Below are 11,478 nucleotides of genomic sequence, written 5' to 3'. Positions count from 1 at the left end.
TTTTTTTTTTTTTTTTTTTTGTGTGTGTGTGTGTGTGTGTGTACGTGGTGCTAGAGATTAAACCCAGGGCCTTGTGCATGCAAGGCAAGCACTCTACCAACTGAGCTATATCCCCAGCCCTATTCTTTATCCTTGATGCCCAATGTCATTCCCAATAACTTCCTCCGAACTACTCATAGGCAGCTACACAAACAATGGGAATTTCATTAATTTGGCATTTGACTTGGATATACTCTTATGCTTAAAAATGTGATGTCCTTTGAAAAGTACACTTAACTTATCTGAATAGTTTAAAACTATGTTCTGATTTTAAGACATTTCCATGTAACTGTCAGGTACATCTAGGTAAGTACTGCTATGATTATTCTAATGTTACAGAGAATGCGTCCATTCTCCTATTGGTGAACCCATCTAGATTGATTCCAACTTCTTGCTACTACAAAGAATGCTACAATAAACATCATTATACATGTCCAAATGTGAACAGGAAGAAACTTTTTTGGATAAATACTAAGAAGTATCTCTTGATTTACTTATTAATTATGTGGGTATCCTTTGCTATGAATTGCCTAATTATTTATTATGTTCATTTAACTATGAGGCTCCCTATCATTTTATTGATTTGCAGAAATTACTTGAATATTATGGACAGCAATTCTTCTTGCTAGTATGTTTTTACTTAATCTGTGAACTTAACTTGGTCTAAGGACTGGAGATAAAGCTCAATGGTAGAGTGCACAAAAGGCCCTGGGTTCAATCCCCAGTCCCACAGGAAAAAGAAAAAAAAAAAAAAAAAACTTAACCTGGCCTATTGCCTTTAAAAACAGAATTGCTTAATGCAAATTTGATTTTGAGTAGTCAAATTAATTGATTCCTGCCCCCCCTTCATGTTTTATGTTTTGGGGATCTTGTTTCAGACTCAACCCATTCAAGACCATAAACTCTCTTCACTTAGTTTAATATAAAATTTAACTACAAAGCTCAGTGTCTATACCAAACCCAAATCTGCTGGCATTTTGATCTTAGGCTTCCTGGGCTCTAGATTTCTAAGCAATGAATTTCTGTTGCTTATAAATTTACCTATCTAAAGGTATTTTGTCATAGCAGTCCAATGCTCTAAGACGGTCCTAAAGGAAAGCATTCACTTTTTTTTAAAAGTACCATTTTTAGCTTTTCATACTGCTAGTACTTGGCACAAAACCCACACTTTTTCACAGATAGATTGTATTCATTTAAATCAGAAAAAAAAAAAAATTTCAGGGCATATATGTTTAGCATACTACTAAAGAAATTTTCCTCAAGAAATTAATGTGTGAAAAGTCAAACCTGGTGTTTAAAAGCTCAGAAGAGTAATAATACAAAGCAGTATATAAGCCAGTGCTAAAATGAGTGGCATATAGTAAGTGCCAAAACAATAAGATACATTTTTCAAATCTGATAAATTTATTTACAAAATTCATAAATGTCTCGGAAAGTATGTGAATTACTACTCCTTATCCAGTTGAGCCCTTTAAAAAAATACAATGAGTAACATTAATAGGAATAAAAATGAAAATAATTTCTTCCACGATACACAAAATTTTTAAAAACTGAAATAAACAAAAAACAACATACTTTCTTCTAACTACTTTCTACATCCCAACACATATTTTCATTTTCCCCCTTATGCATATTTATCTTCCTGATTTGTGGTTATCTTCCCTCTACTTAACAAAACTTTGATAGAGTAGACATCAGTGATCATATAATTTAAAATGTTAGACTATGTGAGTGAAAAAGGAGGTTTAAGCATAAATAAAATATTCCATTTTTTATAATAAAAAAGCTTATACCATCTAATCTATTCTTTATGGTGCATATATATATATGCATCACTTAATAATGACATGTTCCCAGAAAAGCATAAGCAGGCCATTTTATCATTTTGCAAACTTCAGAGTGTAGTTACACAAATCTAGGTATATACCAGTCACCTGACCTAGCCTATTGATGCAGTAAACATAAGATGAGGCAGATGCTAAAATAATACAGCATGCTATTTCACAGTAAACTTTTTTAAATAAGTGGACGTATACTCTAAAATAATGATAATACTATAATAAACACTTAAATGACGAGTAATGAAGTCATTTATTATCACACATTATATATTGCATATAACTGTTTGTGCTATATTTTTATATAACTGCCACTAAAAACAGGTTCGTTTCCATGAGCATCAGCAAACATGTCAATAATACATCACACTACAATGTCAGGGACAATTATGATGTCACTAGGTGATAGGAATTTTTCAGCTCTACTACAATCTTATGGGACCTCCATGATATATGTGGTTTATTTCAGTTGGCCAAAATGTCTTTATACAGGACATAATTATATGCAAAAATCCATAGATACAACAGAATGACTGTTTTTAAATCTACAAACCTACCTTAAGAATAACTATATATAATTTATATATAATTACTTACAGCTGAAAAATTGTATACTCTAGGTATCACTGATTTACATTTTTGTTGACTGCATTCTATTTACTATTTCATCTTATTCATGATTTATATTGTTTCCTTATAATACAAATATAAAAATATAAAAACTTCCAAATTTTATTAACAGATAAAGGCTATGTGAGCTAGACATGCTGGTACAGGCCTACAATCCTAGAGACTCAGGAGGCTGAGGCAGAAGGATTGAAAGTTTGAGGCCAGCCTCAGCAACCTAGCAAGATGCTATTTCAAATGAAAACTAAAAAAGGCTGGGGATGTGACCCAGCCATTAAGCACTCCTGGGTTTAATCCTTGGTACCAAGAAGAAAAAAAAAAAAGTATTTTCAGTGAACATAGCGACATATAAACCTTCTTTACTGTAGCAATATTTTATTTTCTTATTTTATTGGTACTAGGGATTGAACCCAGGGGCACTTTACCACTGAGTCACATCCCTAGCCCTTTTCATTTTTTTTATTCAAGACAGGGTCTCATTAAGTTGCTGAAGGCCTTGATAAGTTGCTGAGGCTGGCCTCAAACTTGGAATCCTCCTGCTTCAGCCTCCCAAGTCACTGGGATTACATGTGTGTAACACTGCAACCAGCTGTGCATTATACTTTATGTTGTTTTGGTTCTAACATGAAATAACTGTATTCCTATATTTTTGTAATAAAGATTGTGAAACAATGTTTTTATAGGTCCAAATCCACGTATATATTTCTGAGATCATAGTCCAATAGAAAAACACTCCTATTCACTGGGAAATAATATTTAATGGCAAAAGAAAAAGAAGTTAAAAAAAAACAGGCATGGAGAAAGAAGAATAAACAAAAGGTCTATTAAGAAATTTAAAAATATAATCAGGACATAAATATTATAGTTGATGATATTTAAAGTAAAAATTATTTGATTTGCTGAAAAAAACTCTAATAAAACTGATGTAGTCATCATTGCTTTGAGTATATTAAATGACAGATAAATAGGCTACACATCTTACTTGGTTATGTTTGAAAATTGATTTTATTACCCCAATCTGAAACAGTTTAAAGTGGCCAAATGTATTAAAATATTTTATTCAGAGAAATTAACTGCAGAAATTCAAACACTAATTCTATTTCAATAATTTCTTAGCTCAGCATGGTGGCCCATGCATGTAATCCCAGTGACTCAGGAGGCTGAAGCAGGAGGATCTCAAGTTCAAGGCCAGCCTCAGCACGTGAGACCCTGCCTCAAAATGAAAAATAAAGGGCTAGGGATGTAGTGGTAGAGCACCAGTGGGTTCAATCCTCAGCAAACCCTTCCACCATCTGCCAAAAAAGGAAGCTCAATGTTGTAGAGTCCTAGACCCAGAAGTTCTTTAAAAAAATAGCCTACCTATTGTGAAAAGTTCAGGTATACATATGTAAATCAGAAAACAGTAGCTGATCAAATCAGCTGTAGAATTTGATATAACTAAAGCTGCAAAGCAAAGATAATATCACCAAAGAAAGAACCTAGCCTGGTTGGGATACAATTCACTTTGAATTCTGGATATCTTAACTTGAAGAATCCCAATAATTCTGGATATCTTAACTTGAAGAATCCCAATAATTTATTTTTGCTTTATTAACAAATAAACATTAGTACCATCAGTTGGTAGAGTGCTTGCCTCGAATGCACAATGCCCTGGGTTCAGTCCCCAGAACCACCAAAAAAAAAAAAAAGAATACCAATAATCATTCAATTCCTTGGATCCTCATTTAAAAGGAGAAACCCATTTCTAAGCATATGTGTACAAGTACTTTAGCCTCTTCACGCCTGCTTGCCTGTCCCACAGTTAAAGAAGGCAGGATATTTGGTTAGGCATATGTTTATGAGCAAAGGCAGGAAAATTCCAACTTTAAAACCAAATATTTTCCTTGTTTAATTCTGGTATCTTATTGGTCCATATGCTGCCTCCTCCTCACAGTATGGTACCAAAATCTCTTAGATCTTGACTTTCTTTTAGCATGTAATGGTAACATCAAGCAGACAGAATTGAAGAATAGAAATACTGGAAGAGAAAGCAGAGCAAAACAGATGATGAACTAAATGTATACTGATACCCCTGCTAAAGACATTAGGTATTCCATAAATGCTTGTTGAAGATAAATTCATCTTTTTCCCTTAATTTAAGAATTCTTGAGTTAATTATAACTCCTTTTTTGTGTATGTGTACGAAGGATTGGACCCAGGACTTTGTATGCTGAGCTATATCCCATGAAGCTGACAGATCCAGTCATCTTGTCAATTAACATAACAGGACATTGATGAGACTCTGATATATATATATATATATACACACACACACACACAAACATTATGAAAGCAGAAATAAAATTGTCTTTTGCACTAGACAAGTGTTCTATACTAATATTCTGCTCATTGTGTGTTATAAAAGCTGCAACTAACTGGCCTATGCCTCGCCCTACCCCCCCAAAAGGATTGTATGAGTGCTCCATAAAATGTCTAGGAGGGGGACCTGGGGTTGTGGCTCAGCAGTAGAGCGCTCACCTAGTATGAGCGAGGCCCTGGGTTCGATCCCCAGCACCACATAAAAATAAATAAATACATTGTGCTCAACTACAACTAAAAAATAAATAAATAAATATTTTAAAAATGTCTAGGAGTGGGGCTAGCTTCAAGAAGACCAAGTCCATGCAAACAAATGATATATTTCAAACTCTCCTGATATTCATCTCTGTTTCTCTGTATTGGCCTCACTTTCTCCTGCTTCAATTAGGGAGGGAAGCAGGCAGTTTGTGAGATGCTATTCTTTAAGCACTTAAAAGATATTTTTTATGCCCAAATGTCCAGAAATGGTGGCACCTGCTTGTAATCCCAGCTACTCTGGAAGTTGAGGCAGGAGAATTGTAAGCTTGAGGCCAGCCTCAACAACTCAGTGAGACCCTATTTCAAAATAAAAAAGAAAAAGGGTTGGAAATGTTGCTCAGAGTATCCCTGGGCTCCATCCCCATTACTGAAAATGAAAATAAAAAGTAAGTTTGAGAAATAACCACAATACCCTCCCTCTAAAAGACTCAATTTGTATTATAAACATTCTGAAAAGTTATTCAATAAAGAAAACTATTTAACAGTTGAACTCACATCTACAAATCACATTTGAATATGGAATCCTTTTTTAAGAATATCTTATCTTTAGAACCACAGTTTGGAAAACAATAAGTTGAAAAATGATGACAATCCAGTATTTGATGAAAAACTGAAACAAACATTCTATCTGCTTACTTTTAAATTTAAAATATACCAGAAGACCACCAAATTCAATTTTGTATATAAAAAAGTTTACATTCCAGATTAAAATGAACTTACCTGCATCGAAATAAGAATGAAATCAATTAGGCTCCCAATTCCACAAAATCCTACAGTGCAAAATTTTAACAAACCTAGAAAAGAAGATAGTCATTTACAATCTAAAAAGTCTTACAAATATTAGTGAACTTTTCCATTTTTCTAATAAGCCCTGACTATAAGCTCTTTGTAGTATTATAATAAAATCAATATTTTTAAAAAATCACATCATCTAAAAATATTTAATGGATTCTCATATACAGAAAAGTCACAAAATAATTTATTTTTGCTTTATTAACAAATAAACATTAGTAAGAAAAACTCAATGTAATCTTGCAAAACTTCTCAAGGGAAAATACCTAAGGAAATAAATTTTTAAATCTTTTAGTCCTAAAATCCTCACTGACTTACTTAGACTTAACACATCAGTGATCCAAATTTTGCTATACATTTAGAATAGAAAGTTCAAATATATAGCGATTGGGGACTTATCTCAATGGCAGAGTACTTGCAAAGCATGCACAAGACCATAGGTTCTATCCTCAATACAAAAAAAAAAAAAAAGTGAGGAAAGAAAGTTCAAATATATAAATTGTCATATATCTCTCTCATAAACACACACACACACACAAACACACACACACAAAAATCAGAAAGCAACACTAATCATTTAAAATTGCACAATTTTATTAGTATCCAATTACCTCTAATTTATCCTATACTTTTTTCCCTAAGCATTTTCTGTTTACTAGTACTAGTCAAAATCAATAGTCCCACACTAAGTACTTTATATATACCATTGGTCCTTGGTCCTAATCCAAGAATTAGGATACTAAAATAGGTGATAAAAGAGCATTGACTGACTGTAGGATATATATGGGGATATAACCCCAAAACATGATGATTACTAGGAGATAAGTGATCCTTCTTCAGTATTTGAATTTCTTACAAGGCATCACAGTTGAGATTTTAAAATGGCATGAAAAAACAACTCTTTGTGAAAAGGAAGTTGCAAATATCAACTAAAAATAGGTAACAGCTAAAACTAAGTGTAAAAAAAGATCAACCCTCGCATACAACCTGGAAACACACACACACACAAAAAGATTGAAATGCATAGGTACATGAGTTGATTTTCCCATCTTCTTAGTATAAGACACACTGTAGCATAATGTTATAAGTACTGGCTAACAAGTTACAAATAATTTAACAACTATTAAAAATATTATAGAAGCTGGGCTCAGTGGCGCACACCTGTAATTCCAGCAGCTGGGAAGGCTGAGGCAGGAAGATCACAAGTTCAAAGCCAGCCTCAGCAAAAAGTAAGGCACTAAGCAACTCAGTGAGACCCTGTCTTTAAATACAATACAAAATAGGGCTGGGAATGAGGCTTGGTGTCAAGTGCCCCTGAGTTCAAACCCCCATACCAATAAATAAACAAACAAACAAATAAATAAATAAATATTATAGAAAATTTCACTTTGTTTTCTTCAAAACATTTATTATCTACACAACATTTTGAGTTATCTTTTTATTTTGAGATATGGTCTTGCCAGATTGCCAGACTGGCCTCTATATTGCGATCTTCCTGCCTTAGCTTTCCAAGCCAGACTATAGGTATGTGCTGCTGCTATATCAGGCTACAAGTATACTTAGTTTATATCTAACTATGCTTTTAGTTATACATAAATATAGTTTTATTTATAACTTAAGTTATGTATTTTAAAAACACAAATTTGGAAATATCCCTTATTACTCCATTCATTTTATTTATTTATTTTAAGGCAGGTTCTCACTAAATTGCCTTGGCTGGCCCTGAATCTGCAATCCTCCTGCCTCAGCCTCCTGAGCTGCTGGGATTAAAGGTGGGTGCAGCACACATATACTGTATCCAGCAGTATATGTTGCTCCATTAATATGTACAGTTGTTATTTTTTAATGTACCAGAGAAGAAATAAATTTTTAAAAAATGTTATTTTGAAACATTCGAAAAGTAATTACTACATTATCTATTTAAGGATTATAAAGTTAATTTTTATAACATTAAATAAATAAAAATTTAAAATTAAAATAAAAATGGAAATTTAGTAATAAGATTTATTTAGGTATAAAGTAAAAAGATAAGATAGCTGGGGATACAGCTCAGTAGTATAGCATTTGCTTAATGATATAAGGCCCTGGGTTCAATCCCCAGAACTTCCAGAAATTAACTTGATATTCACAAAAAAATCTGTGATAATTTTTTGCTTTAGAAGTTGGGTCTTGCAAATACTATTCTGTCTGCAACAGTTTTGTTTTTCTTTTATTATTATTATTTCTTTTTTTTTTTCTTCTTTTTTTTAATGTTTACAGTACTAGGGATGACACCAAAGGGCACTTTACCACTGAGCTACATTTCCAGTCTTTCAGGCTTGAAAAAAGGTCTTGTTAAATTGCCAAGACTGGCCTCCAAATCACAATCCTGCTTCAGCTTCCTGAGTAGCTGGGATTAGAGGCTTGAGTCATCATGCCTGGCTCTCTCTCTCTCTCTGTGACTGTTTTAAAAATGCAGATTATTTCACATTGAGGTTGCTGACTATCAAATCACAAGTGTTTTACAATGATTTGATAACTAGGTATTCTTATCCTTTTTGTGTATACATCTATAAAAGAGAGCTTTCAAATCTTAGAATAAAAGTTTAACCCATAAATCATTTTATTTGTCCTAGTATCAGTGGTTATTACATACCAGTTCAAACTTGTAGTTTCAAAATTAACCCATTAAGTCCCAAGTTTTTAATTCTGTAAATATTTCTGTAAAACTGACACAGGAGGGGCTGAGGTTGTAGCTCAGTGGTAGAGCATTTGCCTTGTGAGGCACTGGGTTCAATCCTCAGCAAAAGAAAGAAAGGAAAGAAAGAAAGAAAAAATTGTGTCCATCTACAACTAAAAAATATATACTTTTTTTTTTTAAAAACGGAAGCAGGAATAATAGCCAAAGATGTTTAAGATTTGAGTTTTAAAACACACCTTGTTATTTTCATAATAAAAAAATACTTACATTTTAAATTCAATATCTCTATGAAGAGTCTTTTCTTTTATTGCTTCCAAAACACCTATTAAGAATCCATAATCTTTTAATGTTGCAGATGGGCAAAATATGCCAGTTACTGCATATTTTTTAAAAACCACAGATGTTAACATAGAGTTAAAAACACAAATAATACTATTAGAAAAATAAGGCTTCATGGTGAAAAAAGGCTTCCAGCTAAAGCAAATACTGAGGAATAAATCAATTAAAGGAAATAAAGCTCTACATAAAGTCACAGAAAAGAACCAAACTACAGCCCTAAATATTTTTTTTTAATTTTCTTAAATAAATTTTTATATCTTGCAAGAAAGTTCATCTCCCACAACAAGTTCCTCATTTAATTCTGATACATCACACTTAAAACTAAATTACTTAGGAAATTTCACACTATCATGATTTACAGTATTTATTCTAATAAAATTCTAGTCATTCATTAATGGACATTATTATGAATAATGATATAAAAAACACGGGAATGCAAATATCTTATCAAGTCACTGACTTCATTTCCTTTGAACACAAACCCAGAAATGGGATTGCTGGATCATATGGTGGTCCTATTTTTAATTTTGGAAGGTTTTTTCATATTGTCTTAAATAATGGGTATATCAATTTACATTCCCCAACACTATACAAGGATTCCCTTTTCTCCACATCCTTACTAACATTTGTTATCATTTCTTTTTAATAGATGATCTAAGAAGTGTAAGAATAATGATTAGTGATGCTCAACACCTTATCATATACCTATGGGACATCTGTTTGTCTTCTTTGGCAAGATATCAATTCAAGTCGGTGGCCCATTTTTAAATCAGGTTATTTGTTTTTCTGCTATTGAGTTGTAGAAGTTCTTTATATGGTCCCTTCTCAGACATATGGTTTATAAATATTTCAGAATACATATACAGTGGACTCAACCTTTCAAAAGGAGGAAATCTTTCCATCTGTAATTATGAAGATGAACTTGGAGGACTTTATGCTAAGTGACACAAGATAGCCACATAAAAACAAATATTTGATGAGAATACTTAATGTAGTATCTAAAATAGATGAACTTAGAGAAACAGGGCAGAATGATGGTTGACAAGGTTGTGGAGTGGGAATAGAGAGATGCTGGCCAGGAAGAATCAACTTTCAACTACAAGATGTACCGCCCACGTCCCGCAGGTGATAGAGTCAGGGTCACTCAGCATGAATTGGGCTGGCAACAAAAAGACTACACAAACACAGAAATATCTTTTGTGGGGATCAGGCACAGCTCTGAGATCTCAGTTCCCACGTTGGAGGGCAAGAGGAACAAGGGAGGCAAGAGAGAAAGAAAGTACCCCAAACCCCTGTATTTATTAGAGGAAAGACACTGATAGAATATTCCACCAAATAAGTCAAGGGATTGTGTTACAACAAAAGGGGGTGTAGCCCAGTCCCATGGGTGATGCCCAATCCTAGCGCTGCACTTCCTTGCCAAGCGAAGGTAAGATCTACTTGCTTTGCACTGCATGAAATGCCAGTTCAATACCCCCATTACTCAAGGCTGAGGAGGCGTGCTCAGCTCCAACTCAGGTGCCCCCCCACAAAGATGGATGAACTTCTAAGTATCTATAATACTATATGCTAAATACAGTTAATAATAATGTAATATATACCTAAAATTTGCTATGAGAGATTAATTTTTTTGATACAAAGAAAGTATATATATTTATGCATTACCATGTGACATTTCTTTATCTATATACATCATGTAAGGGGAAAGATTTTGTATACTCAGTACACAAACTGAAAAAAGAGCAGGGTAGGGTAGGGGGAGGCTGGAGTTGTAGCTCAGTGGTAGAGAACTTGCCTAGCACACTTGAGGCCCTGGGTTCAATCCCCAGCACCACAAAAAAGAACTACATAAGGCATACTTATACAAATATATTGTTGGGGCTGGGAGTATACCTCAGTTGAACATCACTTGTCTAGCATGTACAAGGCCCTGAGTTTGATCCCTAGCACTGCTAAAACAAATCCTTGCCAGTGCAGTGGCACATGCCTGTAACCCCATCAATTCAAGAGGTTGAGGCAGGATGATTACAATTTCGAGGCCAGATTAAGCAGCTTAGCAAGTCCCTGTTCCAAATAAATAATAAAAAGGTCAAGGGATACAGCTCAGTGGTAAAGAACCCCTGGTTTCAATTCCCCGTAGCACAAAAAGTTTTTTTAAAAAAGAAAACAAATCCTTATTGTCACCTTAAATATACACAATTTTTAATTGTTTTTTTTTTTTTTTTTTAATTTTTTTTTATTGGTTGTTCAAAACATTATAAAGCTCTTGACATATCATATTTCATACATTAGATTCAAGTTGGTTATGAACTCCCAATTTTACCCCAAATACAGATTGCAGAATCACATCAGTTACACATCCACATTTTTACATAATGCCCTATTAGTAACTGTTGTATTCTGCTACCTTTCCTATCCTCTACCATCCCCCCTCCCTCCCCTCCCATCTTCTCTCTCTACCCCATCCACTGTAATTCATATTTCTCCTTGTTTATTTTCCCATTCCCCTCACAACCTCTTATATGTAATTTTGTATAACAATGAGGG

General features: G+C 33.6%; 1 protein-coding gene across 5 annotated transcripts in view; it reads right to left on the bottom strand.

Moving 5' to 3' along the window:
- The window catches only part of Tm2d1 (TM2 domain containing 1), a 42,233-nt gene that overhangs the window by 9,805 nt on the left and 20,950 nt on the right, over positions 1 to 11,478 (bottom strand). For 2 of the 5 annotated variants that reach the window (XR_007351970.1, XM_015484924.1), the window contains exon 5: positions 5,841 to 5,914. Coding sequence is in view for 4 of the 5 variants with exons in the window: in XM_015484924.1 (XP_015340410.1) it covers positions 5,841 to 5,914 (74 nt within the window). In the remaining variant the exon portion in view is untranslated. Of the gene's footprint in view, positions 1 to 25; positions 4,522 to 5,840; positions 5,915 to 8,859; positions 8,915 to 11,478 lie in introns of those variants that run through there. The other 3 variants (XM_048815267.1, XM_048815266.1, XM_048815268.1) reach the window with 3 other exon arrangements.

Source organism: Marmota marmota, unplaced genomic scaffold, assembly GCF_001458135.2.
Source record: "Marmota marmota marmota unplaced genomic scaffold, marMar, whole genome shotgun sequence".
NCBI lineage: Eukaryota > Metazoa > Chordata > Mammalia > Rodentia > Sciuridae > Marmota > Marmota marmota.
The sequence above is the reverse complement of the archived record's forward strand: the minus strand, read 5'-3'. Positions and strand labels throughout refer to the sequence as shown.